At 40.8% G+C, this 22814-nt stretch overlaps 1 protein-coding gene across 3 annotated transcripts in view; it reads right to left on the bottom strand.

Annotated features, from left to right (window-relative positions):
• Positions 1 to 3829: 3829 nt before the first annotated feature.
• The window catches only part of lingo2b (leucine rich repeat and Ig domain containing 2b), a 58409-nt gene continuing 39424 nt past the window's right edge, over positions 3830 to 22814 (bottom strand). For 2 of the 3 annotated variants that reach the window (XM_049595361.1, XM_049595360.1), the window contains one exon: positions 3830 to 7295. In XM_049595361.1, the coding sequence (XP_049451318.1) occupies positions 5384 to 7252 (1869 nt within the window). In that variant the 5' untranslated portion in view covers positions 7253 to 7295 and the 3' untranslated portion in view covers positions 3830 to 5383. Of the gene's footprint in view, positions 7296 to 9686; positions 10042 to 22814 lie in introns of those variants that run through there. The other variant, XM_049595363.1, reaches the window with a different exon arrangement.

Raw genomic sequence — 22814 nt, 5'->3', positions numbered from 1 at the left:
AAATACACTACCACACACTTCTAGTGGGTCATAAGTGATGATGGAGTGGAATTACTTTTGTATGAGTCTGCACATTGGTTTTTTCCTGTGTAGTATACCTTTAAGCCAAAACAAGATCTTTCCCTAACCAAGTGTTTTTTGTGTCTTTACCTAAACATGTTTACCCCTGCGTCACAACATGAAATTGAAAATTAAAAAATGAAGAAAGTTTCAACATAGTTGTTACATATGAAATGTGTGTGAAACCAATGAAAAGATCATAGAAGAAACACAAATCTCTTATGTGAATTAACCAACACTGCTTTAGTGTTGGCATAAAACGTGTTCTTGAAGGACTCCATTGCTCATAGTACGAAGCTGATTGAAATAAACAGTTTCAAGACCTTTAAAAGAGGTTTTTGGGAGATATAAAATAGTAAAGTGAAGTTGGCTGTGGAAAGAAATTGATCTTATGAGACAGGATGACCTTATAACCCCCACTGCAAAACCAGCCAACAAATTCTTTTCATTGCAATCACTGGACGGCGGGTCAAAGATCCCACATTAAATGGCTCGTCCATCCCCCAGAATCCTGGATCTCTAGCCTGATGAAGCTCCTCTTTATCAACAAAGCTAAACTCACGTGGATGCAGCACCCAGGCTCACACTGTGGTTCACTTTGATTCATGCTCTTTGATGAGGCTGCGAGGTTATGACAGATTCTTTATGAAGATCCTTTATGATGTGTGAAATTATTCATTTAGTGATGCATGGCCCTGAGAGTGAACACCTCTACGCCACCAAACACTCAAGTGTTTTAATTCACTTAAAATCCTGGCATCGTATATATTTACTGCAATAGATGATAGTTCAGGTTTTAATCACAGGCGTAAAATGAAGCTAATAACATGGTGTTGCTTTGCCAAATCACTGAGCAAGGGAATCTTTTACATTCTATAAATTACACACTGTTAGCTGCTTATATGAGCTCAAATCATTAAAGAACTGATTCGGAAATCCTCCATCAATGAGAGATACGATGTGAAGAAGCTAGACAGATTCATTACATTTCCTCTTCATTGTTTACAGCACTCTCTCTGTAAAAGGGAAGCTGCAACGATAATAATAAAAGCCTATTGAGAGACTTTGATCTCCTCTTCATGATGCCACAGCAGCAGCCTGAATATTCCCTGTGAGCCTTCACACACAAAAGGCTGATATTCTTTTTTATCATTAACATGATAGCATGAAGTGCTGCCTGCAAAAGTTGCTTTCTATTTGAGCAGGATGCCAAATTAGCATTTCCTTTTATCAGATGATCAGGTGAAGCAGCTGTTAAGAACTCTTTATCAGTGTAGCAGTTATCATGGGTGAGACTATACTGGTATGATCATAGGTAGGTCATGCAGAGTTTCACCTTAAGTGTCAGGTCATGTAATGTGGTATGTTTCCCTTGCTTAAAGGCTATTTTTGCTACATACATGCTGCAGCTCACAGTGTCCCCATTCTGATGTTTTTTTTCTTCATGTGTCCCAGTTTTGATGTTTTCTGATCAGTGTGAACAGCAAAAAGCTGCAAGGAGTCACAGTTTTCCAGTTACCATCTGGACCACATGGAAGTGTGATGCACCATCAGATCAGGGCGTGCAACCTCTAGCAGCTTGAATATGAATACACAATCCAGAATTTGTCAGCACTGCCATGACTCTGTTACTGTGTGAGAAGATGCGCCAGTTAAACTCAAATCAGAGGACATACACTGGAAGTAAACAGTGTGGACATTTTAAGATGGGAGGTACTTTGTTACTACAGTCTACAGCCATGCTAGCTGCTCTGTGAGACTACTTAGGCACAGTGGTGCTTTGAGCTAAATGCTAACATCAGCATGCTAACATGCTCACGGTCACAATACTAACATGCTCATGTTTAAGCTGGTGTAATGTTATCATGTCCACCATCTTAGATTAGCGTGTTAGCATGCTAATATTTGCTAATTAGCACAAGCTGAGGCTAATGGGAGATGAGAGGAGATTTTGGCTAAGCTGCAGCCAGCAGCTAATGGTGTTAACAGTGCTTACAACATTAACAGTGATGACAGAGCTAATGGTGTTAACCACTAGATTTATGATAATACCTTGTTATCGCATGGCAAGAGGGTGCCTATTCATCTCTTGCTGTATGCGCTCATCTGGCGCATACGGCAAAAAGTTTTCTCGCTTTCGGGTTCTAACTTAACATTGTAATGATGTCACAGATTTTTGTGAATCACTTTTTCAGTAAATTTTTACAAATATAAAACCTCCTTGGAAAGAATCATAGTTGACCTTGTTTCCAGTTTGAGGTGTCCAGTTAACAGTTTTACAAATGTGTCTTTTACAATGGTGGCCTGCAGGGAAAATGCTTTTTGGGCTGCAAGGGATTTTTTTTCTGCAATACCATGAGAAGCCACTGGGAAGAAGCTGCAAGGCTTAGTGGTGTTTGAGGTGGCCTGTGTTACCAGGGGGAAACTGGAGGATTGGCGCTGACGCTTTTACAACAATGCTGTCACATTCGGCAGTAACAACTGTAGGAGCGCAATGCAGAGCAGCAGCGATTAGCTAGCTAGTGTGATTCAAACACAGGAACTTACATGCACATAGGGCCTGTGACCACATTTTTCGTTGTCAGAAAAGCAGTGGCAGGGCAAAAGGGAGCGCTTCATAAAAAAGCACTTTCGACATTAACATTAGCTAGGTAGCTAACGTAACATTACATTAACAGAGGTTTGACTCCTACCTAACATTAGTTAGGTAGCTAACGTAACATTACATTAACAGAGGTTTGACTACCTAAATAACATCAAGCTTACAACATATACGGTGATAAAAGCACAACACTCACCAGCAACGCTCAGTGTCTAGCAGACACTGACAAAAAAAAACCCAAAACACTGTGGACACAGGCACCGACATGCACGCGTGGTCAAACCATATACCACAACACAGAACACAGAAGCTCACGTTACAACACAAAGAGGTAGTCTGTCGTCATCTCTGCTCATAATGCCATTACTCCACTATATCTTTATGTAGCAAGTAGTTGTTTGCCGCTATATAATTTCATGGCAATCTCTCCAATAGTTGTTGAGAAATTTCATCTAAAACTAAAAATGCCAACCTCATGGTGGCCTTGGAGGAAAAGTCAGGGGTTCACCAAAGTCATTAGGATCTATCCTCTGGGGACTACGATTGTTTGTATTAAATTTCTTGGCAAACCATCCAAACCAAAGTAGACCAAAGTGGACCAATCAACCAAACAAACAACAATGCCATCCCTAGAGCCATGCTGCTAGTGGCAGCAAAAGTCAGATAAGAGCCATAATTTGGCCTTGAAGATCTGTAGTGTGGATATCAGTGCCTACTTTATACATATCAGCTAATAATAGCCAGCCACTATGTTTTTACTGTTGTGTCACCGTATGTTATTCACCATGTTGGGTACTGTTCCTGATGTGAGTGGGAATGAACACAGTGTTCAAGCTTGACTAGTGCATTAACACCTTCGACAGCCAGCTGGTAGACAAGTCTGGACAGGGGACACAGACTGAGCTGTCAAAATAGCCTGTGAAATTGCAAGGAGGATACAGTAAATCACATTGCCCCTGTAGTATAATACTGAAGTAAAAATGACATAAATGTTGAGTAGTTACAACAGAATGTTTACTATATGACATAATATAAATAGCAAAAGAAGCTGGAAAAAGTCATGACTGTAGATCAATACAATACTCAGCAACAGAGAAATATCATGGGTTATAGGAAAATGTAAAATATACGTGATATTGTAATTTATTCATTCATAGGACAGGATTTTAAAGGAAATAGGCTATGAAAAGCCAGGAAACAAAATTTCAACTACTGGAACTCCAATTTTTAGGGGTATGATTAAGATTTATTTCCTTTTGAAAATATACCCATAAATTTGTCATATGAAAACAATTATACAACCTTGAACAATTTATCACAACAGGATCACACAAGTTAACACCCACGTCCCTGCATTACAAAGAATTGCCCTTAATTGGTTTTTACTGTTTTTTTTTTTCTTTTTCTAAACATTTAAAACATTTTCAACAAAAAAACTAAAACAATACAAGATTCCACTACGACTCTCAAATTGCTGTCTATTAAATACCCAGAACCCCTTGGTGCCCTAGGGAAGAATCCGGACACGCTAGCTTGAAGTGGTGCAATCAAAGAAAAATGTGAAAGGGGGGAAATTCAACCCATAAATCTGTGAAGCTCAACTTTGTCTTGTCCCAGAGAGGCCACCAGCCAGTAAATCTTTGCCATTGTGTCTGGCTACCGACTCTTTTATATCATATCAAGGGATTTGTCTGGCAGGAAAATCTGCCCATGATTTATTGTGTTATAAAATGGGTTTAACATGCCATTTCTGTAGCTGGAAGCTTTTCCAGAGTAATAACAACACTGACCACTGCTATTTCTCAAGAAAAGTGTCTAGTGTTGCTTATAAGTGAGCTCTATGGTAAAAACAAAGCCCAGACTTCACATTGTAGCTACTGTGTGTGTGTGTGTGTGTGTGTGTGTGTGTGTGTGTGTTTTCCTTGAGTTTAGAAAAATCCCCATCTAATATTGGAGTCATTCCAAAGGGGGCAATGACCTCTCCCAAAATTTATGCAGCATTTCTCTTGAATAGAATAATTGTGATTTTGCATACAAACATAGATTATCCTCTGTTTTACTCAACAGTGACAATACTGTTGTTACATGACCGAACAAGAACAAAGGCCTGGAAAAATGCTTTGGACCCTATCATTCATTTTAATTGTTCCGTTCAACGAGAAAGGCAATGCGTGCACATGCACAAAGAAACGCACAAATGCAACATGCGCACACTGATGCACTCACACATACACGCACACGCGCACACATGAACACAACGCACACCTCTCGTACTGCAGCTAAGATGGGTATTAGACAATTTAGTCCTGACATGTTGCAGCGATGATAGCTCTACTGCCACGCGAAGATGTCCCCTGTCACTCCCAGCGGCTCCCTCCTTCACCTTGATGTCACGGTGAGTCGACAACATCATTACTCATCACGTCACCACTGAAACACATGCCTAGTGCAGCACTATATCACTCCCATATTGATATGTTGGTTATAGTATTATATTCAATGTACTGTATGAGAACATTATTTCATATAAACACGTCCACGGTTTCATATATCACTTTTATATTCACATGCCCACTTTGTCACTAGATCACTGTCATATTGACACCCACTATATTAGCACGTCACTTTCATTGGTTACAAATCCACTGTGTCATAAAAAAAACTTTTTTTTCAGCTGATATGTGTGCACTTTGCTATTGTAGGCGTCAGTCTGCATCGTTTTCAAATCATTTTCATGTTAACCCGTCGTGGGCCGCTTGTTTCTGTCACGTCTGCTGATGCCCCGTTGGATTTGCGAGGGACATACTCAATATCAAAGTTGCTCTTATGGCGTCCTTTCCCTCGGCTCCAGGCAAACAGTAGCAGGAAGCAGAAGATGACCACACCCAGGAAGGACAGGCAGCCCATGGCTGTAGATATAATGATAGTCTTAATGTCTATGGGGACTGTCATGTTATACAGTACTGTCCCATTCCCCCATGTACTGTTAGAGTCTGTCAGATAGTTTGAGCTCCTGTTGCTATAGTGGGATCTGTCTCCAATGCCCAGGCTCTTCACAGCTAAAGAGGCCGACAGGCTAGCGTTGCCAGCAGGGTTACTGGCAATACACAAATACACCCCGCTGTCATGCAGCTCCGCTGCCTTGATCTCCAGGGTTCCATCTGGTTGGACTTCCACCCTGCCGCTGCTCTTGGTTGTGATATAGCGTCTGTGAGGTGTAATCCATACCACTGAGGGCCGTGGCGCTCCCTCTGCCATGCAGCTCAGGCGGGCGGGCTGACCCTCATCAGCCATCAGTAGCTGGGTCGTGTTGGGTCCAATCCGTGGTTTGGTGCAGGTCATGTATCTAGAGACCAGAGGCTCCTTGAGGTCACGGAGAGATTTCCCCAGGAGGTGCTCAGGGGCGCTGCACTCTGGCTGCACATCCAGAATCTGCAGAGAGGGTGGCTTGTGGCTATTGAGCAGCCAAAGCAATCTGCAGTCGCACACTAATGGGTTTCCACCCAGACAGAGCCTCTGGAGACTGTCTGGCGAGGCAAACACTCCCTTCTCCAGAGAGTCCAGGCGGTTCTGTGACACATCCAGTAGTTGCAAAGATTTGAGGCCCACAAATGCAAAAGGCTCAATAGAAATCAGCTGAGCCCCTTGGAGGTGGAGCTCCAGCAGGTGAGGGAGTTGACCCAGCTCTCCCTGATGGATGTGCTGGATGCGGCAGTAGGACAAGTTGAGATGTGTGAGGTAGGGCACGTTGCGCAGGGCTGCGCCAGGGAAGGCAGACAGGTTAGTGTTGGTTATGAACAACGTTGTGAGGTTGAGGCCGTGCAGTGAGAGGGGAGGCAATGTGTCCAGCCAGGGCCAGTAATCAATCTCTAGTCGGCGGAGACGTGATAACCTCTTAAAGGAGAAAGGCTTTAGAAAACTAATGCTCAAATAGCGCATGCGCAGCTCAACCAGGCTGTGCAGATGTGCCAGAGCATCAGTAGGGACCACGGTCAGATTAGAACGCTCCAGGGTCAGACTTTGGAGTCCAAGTAATCCTGTAAAGGCCCGCTGAGAGATGAAAACCAGCTCGTTGTCACCCACTTCCAGGTACATCAACTTCCGCAGATCTTGGAAGGCATGATCCAGGAGAACCACCAGTCGGTTGTGGCTGAGATCGAGGCGAGTGAGGTTGGTCAGGCCTGACAGCACGCCAGCAGGAACTAGCTGAAGCAAGTTGCTGCGAAAGTTGAGCGAGCGGAGAGCAAGCTGGGACCGAAACGAGCCGGGCTCGACCACACTGATGAGGTTGTCGCTGAGGTCCAGGTCTTCCAGCTGCTGGAATGAAGAGAAGTTGTCTGGTGTGATGATGCGTAGCTTGTTTTTACTGAGGTCCAGGACACGCGTCTCGATGGGGATGCCTTCCGGGATGGTGGGCAGGCGCTTGCGGTGGCAGCTAACCGACTTGCTTTGGGCAGAGCACTCGCATCGGGCGGGGCAGCTCAGAGCCGGGCTGGCCAGGAGAAGCAGCAAGGCCCCGCCCAGGAAGAGGTGGCAGTGGATCAGGGCCGGGTGTTGCATGTCTCTTTTACCCACGTTGCCCTCTGTCATGCCACAGCTTCTTGTCCACACAGAGCACCATCACGAACAAGCCCTGCAAGACACAATACATGAACAAGTGTTAGAATACTCCACGCTCAGCTCAGCCTGTCATCACCTCTTTGCCTCTCACCTTCTTATATTTTCAACCTTTTATGTCTCTTTAAAGTGCCAAGTCTTTTCTCCCTTAATGAACTGTCCCTTTTCCTGGCAAGGAGGATATAATAGAATTAAACTCACAGGAGGGCGAGACACAGCAAGAGAAATATCAGCCGCAGAAAATTGTGAACCTTCATCACTGTGTTAGCACAAAAGGTTGCAGGCTAACTGGGGATGTTTCATGAGGATGGAAGATGTTTTGGCCCGGCGGCGAGAAATGACCCTCGTTAGAGTGCAGTGAGGCTAAATGCCCATGTGGATTTGGTGTTGCTGCGTGTGTGTGACTGTGTATTTTGCATCAATGATAATGGTGTGTTTATGTGTGTGTGAATGTGGCAAGTATTCAAGCTAAAATACAAACTAAACAGAGAATGAAGTGGCAGCTTGTGTTTGCTTCTATAAGTGAATCCACAGAGTTTTGCTGCAACGTTGCCAGGCACACATACGGCAACAAATATATGTGACTCTTTAATTAGTAATCAGCATACTGAGTCATCTCACTGGCTTGTTGTTTCAGTTTACACTGAATACACAGAGTTTCTATATTTATCACTGACATCGTGTGTTTCAACCTGCATCTATTTATGCAGAGAATACATACATCTCCCATTTAAAAATCAATAAAAATAAAAGCAAGCAATGAGCACGAGCGCTGTGAAAAATAACACATGCGTGCATTTACATAATCCCCACAACAGTTTCTATTTGCTTCATTGCTCTCGTAGTTTCTGTTTACGGCTTCTTACTGCAGATTACTGTTTCTTTATATTCTTTATTTGTTGTTGGATTGCAGTTTTTTCTATAGCAAGTTTATCTTAGGATGAAGCCATTTGATGTGTGATGTAATGTGCAGCACTTGCTCGGCTATACAGTATGGCAGAGCAACATTACTGCAGTCACATGTGCTTGTCTCTAAAGCACACACAGTCTCAGCTCATGATGATACAAAGTGTATTGGTATTGAAGCACTTTCTGCTTTACATGACAGGATAAATGCACTTTACCTGTAAAAACCAAGAAATAAAATGAAAATGACTAGTATTACTTCATCTTTTAAGTTGGACGATATGTTTGAGTGGAACGAAATTAATCTGTGAAGTTTGCAGTGATGGTTAAAATATTTCGGGATTGTTTTTGTGATTGATCGGTTTTATTTGTGAGGGTTTTTCTGGTTGTTTCTTTTACATTTTGTTGATTTTTTTAACTTTTTTTTTACATAAATGTTACATTTTCTATATTTATTCAATGTTTTCCACATTTATATTATCTACACTTATTTTACACTTTCTACGTGGCTTTTACATTTTCAACATTTATTATGTTTTCTATATTTATTTTACACCACTTTCTACATTTATGTTACATTATCTACACTTATTTTCCACTTTCTACATTTATTTTACATTTTCTACATGAATTTTACATTTTCCACATTTATTTAATGTTTTCTACTTTATGTTACATTATCTACACTTATATTACATTTTCAACATTTGTTTTGTTTTCTACATTTATTTCACACTTTCTACATTTATTTTACATTCTCTACATTTATTTTACAGTTCTACATTTATGTTATGCTTTCTACATTTACTTTACATTTTCTACATTTATTTTACAGTTCTACATTTATCTTATGCTTTCTACATTTATTTTACATTTTCTGCATTTATTTTACATTTTCATAATTTGCTCAATGAACTGTTGCTTCAAGTCCCAGCCGCCACACACAGGGGTTTTACGGAACGAGAAGATAACGGCGGGGTAATGAGGGGAAGGATGCATAGTTCAACAGTAAAAGATGATGTTCTCTGAGTGCCATGCCTCCTGCCGCCCGGAAAGACACAGGCTTTGACAGAAAATCACCTTCCAGCAGCCACAGGTTGTTGAATTGACAGATGGCTATGTAGACAGTGAGGCTGACCATAATTGCCTCATTACCAGTAGTATCTGCATTCTGCTCATGGCTATCTCTGCCAATTAGGTGTGCAAAGCGTAAGACACATCTGTGAGCGACGGAAATCTGAGTGCACATCATAAAGGCAAAGAAAAATGCTAGAAATATGAAAGATGCCTTTAAAAAGCTTTAGACTGCTTGCAGAGCTCTGTCAGTCACTGCAAAGCAAAAAAATCCAGCCAAGGTAAGCAGATGATGAGCACGCAGACAGACACATACCTTACTTTGATAGTGAAGTGAGTGACATTCAGAAAATAGCCGAGATGAGGCAGAAGGAGCCGGAGAGCACACACACACACACGCACACACACTCTTCCCTACAGCACTCACCCCTCCGCCCGGCTCAGCAGCTGCACTGCTCGCATCTCCATATCTCTTCTCTCTCCCTCTTCTGCCTATCGCTCTTTTATCTCTCCGTCCTCCTGTTCACACATCTTCCACCTAACTCCTTTTTCTCTCCTCGGTCCTGCCTGGCCTGGCAAAAGCCCCGGTCCGTTCATCAGTCCCTGCAGGCTGGGTTTTTATCGATCGCAGCGCAGAAACATCAGATGCCAGGAATGTAGCCTTTAACAAAGAGCAGGCCGTTGCCACAGCAACTACAAACCCTTACTCCCATCCGCTCTGTGTAGTCTGCCAATCACGTTAATGAAAAAAGGAAGAAATAGAGTAAGGAGGCTGATATGTTTTCTCATATTCCTTCAGTCCTTGCATTGAGAGAACACACAAATTGAATACATTCCTGGAAATTCGGTGTCATTGGTATAGCAGAGCCTAGTTTAAGGTGTTTCCAATCTGTCATTCTGGCCGCCTTGCTATTTGTCGACCTGTCTTGTTGCCCATCCATCTGCTGCTCTGGTAACTATCTCTGTCTGTCTACCTTATTATCCGTCCACAAGCCTGCCTCTGTCTTTGTGTATTTATCTGTCTGCCTTTACCCGACTGCCTCTGTTCCTCTCTGCCTCTCTGTTTAATAATTACAGTCCAGTTGTCTGTTGCTGCAGTGGGGAACTGCTCTGGTGATCTGTCGGAGAGTTGTGTGTCAGGAAGCACGCAGCCTCACCACGGCAATGCTGTTGCTTGAGATGTTGCACACATAGAAACACTAAGTTATTTAAGATCATATCAGAAAAAAAACACATTATAAAGTAGCTGTTGTTGTGCTGGAGGTTTTTCTTTTTTTTGCTTTCTCCAGAGTTAAACATTAAAAGACACAAAGTTCAGCTTCTCTGACAGGCCACAGAAAAAAAAATCTAATGCCTTAACTCTAAATATATTCCATTTTACTGAGACTTTTCACCATTTTTAAAGCTGCAATCCTCCTAAACAAATCTGACATATTTACAGCAGATATCGTAAATCTAAATCTCTCCCGATCTAGGTTTCACGGTGCAGACATTGATAAAATAAAGATGATTTCACAAAGACTGTAAATCATGTCCTTGGATTAAAACACTATTCCAGCACTTGTACAAGTCCATAACCTTGAAAAATGATGTTGCTTTGATTCTGCTGAAGACCAGCAGTCTGTTTGATGTCCCAATCCATATCTGGCATACAGAGCTCACTGTCCTCCAACTGCTTTTGTTTTCAGTATTTTGCCTTAAAGACATGTTTCTCCCACCACTAAGTGACTGAATGGACGGTTGATAAGGGCTGACAGAATGTAATACATATAACGATATGCGATCCTTCAAGTCTTCATGGCAGAATGTGGTTTTGAAAAATACAAAATTACGGAGAAACAAATATACAACAAAAGTAGTTTGACAAAAACTGCATCTTTAAACGGTAGCATTGTAACAAACCACGTCTTCAAACATCGGTAGGATTAAAGAAATATGTAAGGTCACTGCTGACTAAAAATGGTGGCTCCTGCAGTGTATATTTTCTTTTGTATTGTGTGGCACCTGTTCAGAGTTAGCCTGAGATTTAGTAGCTTGTTTTAACGAGGCCTCTGTTTTTCCAGTTAAATAGAGCTAAAGCTTCTCAGACTTTCTGGCAATGGCAGATGGCAGAAGGAGTGAAAGGCAGATGGAAATAAAAATTACTTCCAAAATGTTAAGGAGCAGTTCTGTCTCCTAAAAATAATGTTTATATACAACTAATCTCAAACAGCAAGTGCCTTTTTCAGAGAAATGCAATGCCAGCAAATTATCTTTTGTATTAATGAGGAGATGTTGCCAAATAATGGACCAGGCAAGTCAAAAAAAATGCTGTATACTGAACGTATCAGCAAAATGTTCACTGACAACTTGTTTCTTTTGTTTTCCACCAGAAAAGACAATCTTGCAATGCACTATCCACTCATAGTGACTACAGCATTTTTTTTTTTTAAAAAAAGTTTTTACCCTTTAAGGTCAGAGAAAGATTGTGATGTTGGTTAAACCATAAAGGGTCAGTTTGGATTTTTTTTAAGTGGGGTTTTATAGGTACTTATCCAAAGTCAGTGTATTACATACAGTAGATAACAACCGGCATGCCCCCGGTTTGGAGAGCCAGACTGGAGTCCGACATGGAAGCCAAGAAATGTACAGGTGTGGATGGGGGCCAGCGACAATATGTGTTTTAGTCACCTCAAAAAAGTCCCAACTAAAAAGTCAGTTAAAGTGTGCTCTATGTTAAGAGTATTCCCCATCCCTCCATCTGTCAGACAGCCCATCCCAACGGGGAAGTCATTAGCATCTTCAGTTACCCATTTATGCTCTCAAAGCCACCAGATTCCATTGAGAAAAACAGTAATTTCAGCTCGCCGAGAGCATTCAGACTAACCATTTAAACACCAAAGTCACACAATAATACAAAGGTAGTGGTACACCAACAGCTCCTTTGTTTAGCAATGTTACATCACTGTTTGCTCAATGGACTCTGGCTTTGAGGAGGATACTCTGGCTTCACTGGAAATCACTGTCTGACTGCAACGTACAGCAGTAAAAATATTCTAAAAATGGCATACACTTAAACTGATATTGTTCTTTGTAGGTGGAACGTTTTTAAGTGGCTGAAACACGTTTTATCGCTGACCTCTCCACGGCTGTAGATTGCTTAGCCTCTATGTCAGACTCTAGCCTGCTTCTTTAAACTGTGGGTGTTCTGGCGGACATCTACTGTGTGTAATATACTGTTTTTGTAAGTACCGCATACTACACTACTTCAAAATATCTGAACTATTCCTTTAGCCAAAGTGCTTAAGAAGTAATGTCACATTAACTCTATGGAATGTTGTCTCTGAACATAATCCAGGCAACAGTTACATTATTAACGCAACGTAATTGTGAATACTATTTAGGAATATAATTTCTAGGAACACACATAACAGAGTAGCAGAGTGCAACCATTATAATTAACTGAGGATGCTATGGTCAGTGTAGCATCTGTTCAACTCTATTTTTACGCAGTTGCTCTATTTTTTTGTCCCTGTGCACGGCTCCGCTGCCCTCGTGTTCAGGTGAACATGATATAAAGCTATGTAAAGAGTGAGTACAATCTGTGAAATTATGATTACAATGAATACCTCATGGCACCAGGGGCAATGCGAAGCAGCAGAACAGCCTTGTGGGTGTTTTTACATTTCATATTAAAATGAATCAATCAAATCGATGCATCCTGCAGTTAAAACGATCCAGTTAATTAATTCACTACCACCTATATGCACGTCCATGCCTTATGTATTTTGATTATAATAACAGAATAGGAATCTGCTGGGTTCATAGGAAATTAAAAAACACACAAGGAACAATTCCCAGTGACATTTGAAGGATACTAAATTTGTACTCTGCGATCTCATCGATTTGTGGCCTGTAAGAAATACATTCTTGCAGATATTTGAAACTATGACATTTATGACCATTTAAAGCAGCACTAATATTTTTATATTAACACTGAATAAAATGACTATGTGTAATGTGAAGGGTGTTGGTCCCAATGGTGTAGTGGTAGTTGATGAGGTGGGTGTACTTTTAGATAGATGGGTAGGTTACCAAGGAAGAAGTGGGTATACTCTCCTGTATATGCTTATGGCTTTTTGGCTGATAGGTGGGTATACTGTAAACAGCCAGATAAAGAGATAGGTATATCCCATAAACCTGCATACACCCTCCACTACACCACTTGTTGCTTAAGGAACGTTTTAGCATCTTTTAGCTCATTGGTTCGGTTTTACATCTCAACCATGTTTCCACTCACAGCTCCCACAAAGGCAGCTGTGTTCTGTGCACTACCTGCCTTGACGTATTCTCACTGTGGTTCGTATGATATCCTACGAAAAAAATGCAAGCACAACAGTTTGTATGATATCCTACAAATTTGCACCCCACAAATGATGTTAAGTCCTTAGCGTACAGTTACGTAACTGGCATAAAGTTACGGAGGTTAGGTTTAGGCAATAAAAGTAACTGAGGTTAGTTTTATGAAAAAAATCATGGTGGGGATTTACCGTAATTAAAATGACTCAAAGTTTACACAGATCCAAATACGCCGCTCAAGGGGAAAGTCTCGAGTGAAAGTCTGTTTCTTTGTGACCCATCCACCACCCCGACCTGCTACCTTACAAGCGCTCTTGACTGCTTCCTTGTTTACTGCTGTCAGCGCATTGGTCACGTTATCGCAGCCTTTCAAAATACCTGGGATATGTACGAATTTGGGTGCATTGCTTTTCGTAGGAAAAGACACATAATATTTGTGAGAACAGCCTACCTGCCTAGCACCACAGGTCAACAAAGCTAGCAGCTAATGTTAGCTGGTGAGCATAGTGAAGAATGTAGCTACTAAAGAGCCAGATATTATCCTTAGGAGGTGGTGGAGACCTAAATTGAGCTTGAAAAAGAGTGAATATTGAACTTGTGCCCAATTGAATGCTAATGTTAGTCCATGTTTGTTGGATGAGTAAAGAACATGCTTGCAATAACAACTTTATAATCTGATAATATTGGCCTCAATATATGTCACATCTGCAAGAAATATTGATGCAAGATCAAAGAAAGAACTTACAGACTTTAAGTTATCTATAGGACATCATGACTCTATACTCTGAGTGGCCTATTTCTATACAGCTAAGTCTCTGATAGGCTGACCCAGGCTGACCTAGGTGGCACACATACAGTACTGTGGTGGCCATTTCTTGACTCCCTTCGAGCCCAGCCATATTTTTAGAAACACTTGGAGCCAACTGTGTCATGGGCAAGATGGAAAACATACAAGATCCCACAGAATTCTGGGTAAATGGTAATGGTGAGGGGGGTCATTGAGAAAGGCACCCTACAGGGTTGAGCATTTTGGGATTTGGTTCTGAATTGGATTAGAGTCAGTGAAACTGTAGAAAATCTGACAGCCGAAAAGGAGCTGTAGGGTGATGCATGAGTCACTGTGAGAGTGAGAGCGAGAGAGAGAGGAGGGAAGAATAAAGAGAGCGGCGTATATAAAGCAGAAATACATGAAGAAATGAGGAAAGCCACGCTTACGAGATTAGATAAAACCCTTGTTTGCTCGAGTTGACTGTGATTTTTAATGTGCTTTTAACCGAGTAAAGCTTGGGAAACTGATTCAGCTCTTCCAGGAGATCTTCGTAATACTCAAGCAACGTTCGGTGCACGTGTTGATTTTAATCTGGCAAGACGAGCACCATTAAAACCCTGTTCATTATCACACTACTCTCCAAATATGTGGCCTTTGACAAGAGCAGAGCAAAGTCTTGAGAAGAACTTAATTGGACTGTACCAATTAATTTTTAACATTACCCCAAATTGCAGTATTGATCGCCACAAAATTATTCATGAATTAATCATGACTTTTTATTGGCAGAATGTGTGTCTGACACTTTTCTTCATGCCCTTAGGTGTCCATTAAATCAATGTTTTGTATCTTTGTACCATCTGCAGTACCACAACTTTAATCTAATGTTATTAGCACAGTTACCTCAATATGTGTGGTTAGAGGTATAAAACATTAAAGGCATGCGTGGTTTTTGTGGCGACTGCGCATAATAATCTCGACTATAAATCCTCTCTCCCCTCCGCACAGCCTTGCAAGCATGAGGCTTTGAGTTCACGTACATGGATGCAATTATTTTGCGACCAGCTCCTTGGAAAGGAGCCATTCTTATTTTCCTCAACATAAATCTTATTCAGTACAACCTCTGCAAAGAAGCTTTAATGCACAATTTACATTTGTTTGCTCATTAAAGGAAAAGGCATGTATTGCTTTTAAGATTTTACTTGTCACTTTGGATCACTGGAGTCATAAATGAACACAGTATTCATTCATCCTGCTGTTTTTCCTTGAAATATTAAACATGTGCCTGACTGTCCTGCTTTGCTCGTTTCCAGATATAATAGTGGCTTGAATAATGGAATTATTTCACATGAGAGAGTTCACATGTAGGCAATTATTGCCGCAGTGTGAGCATGTAACATGACATACTCTGCATGATAACTGACCTGAAAGGACACATCGTTAAACCAATCATCCTTTATACATTTATGTGTTGATGCACAGACAAACATGCGTGCAAACTGTGTTTACCACTAGCAATGTTTCACATGTAATTTACTGCTGATTCAGAGAGGGGGCCTTGTTGTGATACACTGAATTAAGAAAACATGAGATACATGTTCTATTCATCAAGGTGTCTGATGAAACAAAGAAAATCCCTGTTGATTGCCCTTTTTTATGTCCATCCCTTGACACAAACCATGAACAGAAAGAGAAGCAGAGGACTTTTAAGATGTACAGTTGAGATGTAGGCTGTGCAAAAGCACCAGGAAGCAATACTTTGTATTGTCAGTGTAGCCTGGTCTCAGTTTAATGATAATTCACTGTGTATTCACAACAAATGCTAACAAGCCAAATGCAATTTCTATTCTGGGAATTGTGGTACTCTGCACACCCACTGCCCACCCTGCAGAGTGCAAAATGTCAGCGGAGTTTTCAGGATGCTGTTGGGAATCGGAAGTTGAACCGTGTTCTTCGCGGCTAATTAGTGCTTGTGCATTCAAACTCTGCCAATTAAGCAGCTCCACTGGCCATGTTTCCTCTGAAGCGGTGCCTTGTTGAGCCATCAACAGTGGATCCTGTCTTCCACCATGTGGCTTGTTGTATGTCTGCTGTGCTGCAGGCTCGCAAGAGATGTTGCTTTACCCGGCAGTCTCTGGATTTAGAAAAGTCCAGTTAATATTTAGTCAGTGTTTGCTCATACTGATAGACAGGGAGGGATGGCGTAGTGCCTCTAAACTACAGCCTCCGGAAGTGAAACAAAGGCCACAAACACTCTGGAACAGAGCCTCCATGCTGTAGACATGAATAATGTGAATATTATGTTCCTCTACCAGCTGAATTATGTCACAGCAGTATGTGCCTTTATTCCTGTTTGTCACTTTAAAAATTGTAAATTTAAATTCAATTCCCTTTAATTGCTCCTTATTACAGATATGATACCAATTTTATGTTGGGCTTACTTCTCATACTAAAAAATATTAGTATTGTACATTTCTGCATGCCACAGATATGTTACATTTATATGTTTCGTATGTTAAATTTGTACATTTCATATGTAGCGTACATGTTGAAACTAACTAACACATTAACCCCAGGATTAACGTGTGGTTAGGTGTAGGCACAAAAGCCACATGGCTAGGATTCAGAAAACCTAATGTTTTGGCTTAACATAACCAGTTTGGTCACTTAAAATACAGCTGGACATGCTCCAAATTCTCATTAAGAAATGCCTAGTGTAGTCGCAGCAAACACTGCTGGACATGTCCCATAATCTTGTTAAAAATACCTGGTTTTGCCACTACAAACACAGATGGACATGTCCCAAACTCATTAAAATCACCCAGGTTTGTCGCTACAAAAACAGCTGGACATGTCACAAACTGTCATTATAAACGCATATTTTTGTCGCTACAGGATGCCTCGACATGTCCCAAACCCCTGTTAAAGATACCTGATTTTGTTGCTGCAAACACCATTGAACATGTTCCAAATAGTCACTAAAAATACCCAGTTTTGTAGCTACAAAAACAGCTGGACATGTCCTGAAATGTCATTAAATGGTTTTGGGGCACCTACTTGCTCAACTGGTAGAGCACACACCTTGTGTACAAAGGCTGTGTCTTTGCCACAGCGGCCGCATTTGATTCCAACCCACAGCTCTTTGCTGCATTTCTCCTCTTTCAAGCGATAGCTGTCCTGTCAAATGAAGGCAAAAAAAGCCCCCAAAAATATCTGAATAAAAAACCCCCAAACAACTCAGTTTTGTCGCTACAAACACAGCTGGACAAGTCCTGTAATGTTATTAAGAAATACCTGGTTTTGTCGCTACAAACTCAGCTGGACATGTCCAAAATTGTCATTAAAAATACTCAGTTTTGTTGCTGCAAACACAAATGGGCATGTCCCAAACGGGAGCGTATCTATGTTTCCAGGGTTCTATGTTCCCCACTTAACCCGGGAAACATAGAACCCTTTTTGTGTAAGCGGGGAACACAGAACCTTTTTTGCAGGGTTAAGTGGGGAACATAGAACCCGGGAAACATAGAACCCGGGAAACATAGGGATGACCTCGTCCCAAACTCTCTTTCATTAAACAAGCCAACTGGTTTTGTCACTACAACATGCCTGGACATGTACGGAACTCTCGTTAAAAATACCTAATTGTGTTGCTACAAACATTGCTGCACAAGGAACTGCCCATTGGTTCGACAGTCCATTGGTTCGACATCCCATTGTTCCGACCATATTAAACTCATTGTTCCTAAGTCCGTTCCGAAATCATCCTGATGCCCTGTGGTTAAGGTCTGGTTAGGTTTAGGCACAAAAACCACTTGGTTAGGGTCAGGAAAAGATCATGGTGTGGGTTAAAATGAAAAAGAAAGTGACAAACACATAAGCCGTGAGCCTGCTCCGCCTCAAGCTGGTCGCGGCGCACCTTACACCCGCCGCGAGCCGTTCAGCACCGCGGACAGTCGGACTAATGGGATGTCGAACCAATGGGCTGTCGAACCAATGAAATGGACCCGCTGCACATGTCCCAAAATGCTGTTAAAATATACCAGGTTTTGTTGCGACAAACACAGCTGGACATGTCCCAAAATTGTCATAAAACAAAAAACAAAACAGTTTTGTTGCTACAAACACTGCTGAACGTCCCAAACTGTTGTGAAAAAATACCTGGTTTTGATGCTACAAACACAGCTGGACATGTCCTGACATGTCGTTACAAAAAATGTTCGGTTTTGTCGCTACAAACACGGCTGGACATGTTCCGAACTGTCATTTAAAAATAGCTAAAAATAGCTTTTTTGCGACTAACACAGCTGGACATTTCCTGAAATGTCATTAAAAATACCTGGTTTTGTTGCTACAAATACAGCCACCAAATATGCTGCAAGCATTATGACTGTTTCCTGTCTTGTCTGAATAAGGCCATAATACATATTTATGTAACAGACAATTACTGGATGACAAAATGCAATTACTTTCTGCTTTCAGCCACAACAAAAACTTTGGAGATGTTTTTGAGTCACTAATTTACAGTAGCACATGGATGGAAGAGCTTGAATTGATACATTAACAAGCCATTAAGCCTGCTCTTTTAAATGTTAGTAAGTAATTAATTACTGACTTTTGCTACAGACGCCTCTTCCAGAAATTAAAGGACCAAAAAAGTCCATTAAGGTCCTTCCTCATTAATTAATGAACTAGTTAAGTAGCTCATCCATTAACTGCTTGCCAAATTGAAATTTGGTCCCCCAAACATTAACATGCAGGCACTCAAATCTGTAGCTCACAGTACACAAAATCCTGTATCAATATTCATACTACATTGTACACTTATCCTTTATGCTATTATATATTCTACCTCAGTGCCGTTGTCATTGAAGGACAGTCACACAGTAATCACATTGTGTGAAATGATTGCTTGAAAAGACACCATTGCTTCATTTCAATGGCTGCTTAGGTTTCCTCCAAAAGGAATAATCAGATTTTCCATGCTGTGTCAACTGGCATTACGTTTCTCTACCTATCTTGGCGAGTGTTCTGTGGAATAGCAGATTTTTCTCACCCTCTGTCTCTTGTTGTTGCTTATAAATCAGAGTGTTACTTGAAGGACACTCACCGTATTAGGTTCCTGTCTAATTTTAGTCTCGGGAGGTAGAACTCATCCATTTTTCATGGTATATGTGTACCACCACTGATTCATAGGGCTCTTTCCCATTCACCAAAATGAGATTTGTCTTAGCATACTACAGCAGTTTTTTTTCTGCACCTCCTCTAGTAGTGTTATCATCTGCAAACAAATTCCATGTAATATGTTTCACAACGGCACTGACGTTTAGTTCCAACTTTCAGCAGTTTGTAACAGTGCCATCAAAGGCTCACTGCAGCTGGGTATAGGGGTTAGGATTATCTCCAGTTAAGCTTGTGTGAAATCCTAACAATCATATTAAAACACCAAAATAGCCCACATACAAGTTTTTACTTAACCGGAAAAATCTACACACAATGTAACACGATTTTCTTTTCCCGTAGGTGAAGGAACTAACCCATGGCTACATTCAAAGCTCTGTCTCTTCCAATCTCAGACGACGCCAAACCACAACGGCAAAGAGGCGTCGCCACTTTTAAAAGGTCAAGTGTTAACTTACATCTATTCCTTACCTCTAAAAATAAAAAGGGAAAAGGAGCCTGCTGATGTTAGATGGTCTCTTGTTGTCAACATTTTTATGTTTGCCACAAACTCAGGGGAGGCATTTGTACAGTCCTAGTAGGGGCCTGTTGCAATTATATGGTGCCCACATCGATCCCAAGTATTGATTAAAGTCCGCCCTTGATTTTAAGATTCAACAGACGCGTCTCTGGATTTCAGAGGAAATAAGAACACTGGAAAGTGCTCTCGTTTGAAAACAGCCAGGAAGCTCATAAGTAAGACATTTTTATTAACTTAAAGAAGAAACATAAATGACTTCCATCTTGTGTCTGTGTTGTGTTCATAGGAACTGAAGCTTTGATAAGAGTCAATATAAACAGCTAGATTAAATTACCGGGAGAGATAAGCAGGTATGATGCAACAGCTTTTTTAAAATGAAATTTCAGTTTAATCCATCATAGAGTGAATACAGAGAGCAACCCTACAAGTCAAACTATAATGCTCTTGGTCCTCCTGTAGCATCACCTTTAGAGGCTCAGGGACAGCATGTCAATCTCCGCTCATTACAGGCAGTGTCAAATCAGCTTCACAGGAGTTGTACAATTCCTGCTTATTAAATGGGTTAAATTAGGTTAAGGCAACAAAAGTTTGCGATTAGGTTTAGAGAAAAACATGGCTTGGTTTAAAATATCTAAACTAAATTGAAATAGGTACATCTTACCAAGTAACGTAATGTCACATATTATAAGACATACTACGCTACGCTGTTGAAATAAAACACTGTTGACTTTTGGTTTCACATGGGACATGGACAGCAGTCTCCTGGATGAAAGTCTGTTTAGCGTGCCGATGCTAATGGGTGCCTCGGTGCATCAGTAACTGATGCTAAGGACCACTGACCAAGCATCAGTATTTGACAAGTTGGGAGTGAGGACATGTTGCAGCAACACATCTTACTCCCTGTATGTAGTTACTGGTACAGCGTAAGTTTCCAAGGTCCAAACCAGTGATTATTTTTCACAGTAATTGAAGTAATAGTTTTAGTTTTGGGAAATATGCAGATTAACTTAATATTCTCCTATCTGTAGAGCTGTCACATTCTGGTCGGTTGGTTGATATGCTCTTGTCCGACCTAATTCTCATTTGTTGGACAGTCGTTGTGTTACTTTAAGAAGGCCGTGTGTCCACCAAAGTGTTTCTTTTCACAGCTGAAAATGGTAGTTGTTATTCAGCACTTGTATTTGTCCTCTGTGATGGTTGGTCTTTGTGGTTCTCGACTGAGATTGGATGGCTGGTGACAGTGGATAAACGCAGTGTTTTACCCAAAGTTAAACATTTGTAAAGTCTCATTTTTAATTGGGAAAATAGATAAATAATCACAAAAGACATTCAGTGTCAGAATTATCACTATGGATTTATTTTACTAAGTCTCTCAAAAGACACTGCAGTTCAAGACTGGATTACAAAGCCTCTGAAAGGAATAGGATCACACCGGAGCAGCACCATAGCTAATGGTGGCTAAAAATATTAAGTCTCTTATGACATCTTCATCCACAGAATTAACTTCTATAGTGTCCAGTGGGTCAGATTTTTCTCATCTGTCCTGTTCAATGCTTAGTGCTGAGATGGACTCACACATGCAGCTCAACTGGATGCTCCCAGATACACTGCGCAGTATATTTTCAGATAATATGACATTGGACATCCCACTGATTTTTCACTTGAGGCATTCCACTTGCCCAAACATAGAGTTTACTTGCCCACCCTGAGCAAGTGTTAATGTGGCTGTTTTTCCTGTGACAGACACAGACAGACAAACAAACAAACAAACAGGACATTGACGCAAGAGACTGCTGTTTGTGTCGCATGTGAAACCAAAAGTCAGTGTTGAGTTGTTTTAACTTGGGTAAAAGCTTAATGTAAGTTACAACGTTGACTTAAGTAATGTACTTAGCTTATATCACGTAAGTATGCTATAGCTTACATCACGTAGGTACGCTGTTACATAACTAAATATAATTGAATGTAACTAAAGTTATTTTCCTAAACCTAACCATGTAGCTTTGTTGTCTAAACCTAAATGTGACTTTTTCCACAATGCTAACCACTTGTTTCGTACAGGTCATTTTGTGGTAAATTTGTTGTATTTAAAAATGCTCCTGGGGGTTGTACAAGAGGGCAGAAACAAATAACCTTTGTGGATGTATAGGTTGAAAGACTTGTTGGAATAAAGTTTCACATTAATAATATCTTACATATGTATAAATAAATACATAATCAAAATAAAAATGTTTGTTTCTATGTTTTTAAAAACAAACAAACAAAACATTTACTGTAAAACTTGAATTAAAAGCCTGAACTAAAATCTACGGCCCTATATTTGGGACAGGCCTTTAATTCCTTTCACACAAAAGTGTTGCTCAACAAAGATGGGAAATACAATCAAATTGTTTATTTAAACCAGTATTACTTGTATAAAACTTAGGCTTCAGATAACTTATCTTACTATGACGAAAACTCTGTCTGTGTGTGTCTGTGTGTCTGTTCCACGTTTTTCTCCTCACTGACTTGGTCAATCCATGTGAAATTTGGCACAGTGGTAGAGGGTCACGGGAGGATGTGAATGAAGCAATATTACACCAATTGGCCAAAGGGGGGCGCTATAGCAACCAATTGAAATTGCAAACTTTGAATGGGCATATCTCATGCCCCGTATGTCGTAGAGACATGAAACTTTGCACAGAGATGCCTCTCCTCATGAGGAACAAATTTGCCTCAAGAACCCATAACTTCCGGTTATATAGATTTTCCAC

Source organism: Epinephelus fuscoguttatus, linkage group LG14, assembly GCF_011397635.1.
Source record: "Epinephelus fuscoguttatus linkage group LG14, E.fuscoguttatus.final_Chr_v1".
NCBI lineage: Eukaryota > Metazoa > Chordata > Actinopteri > Perciformes > Serranidae > Epinephelus > Epinephelus fuscoguttatus.
The sequence above is the reverse complement of the archived record's forward strand: the minus strand, read 5'-3'. Positions and strand labels throughout refer to the sequence as shown.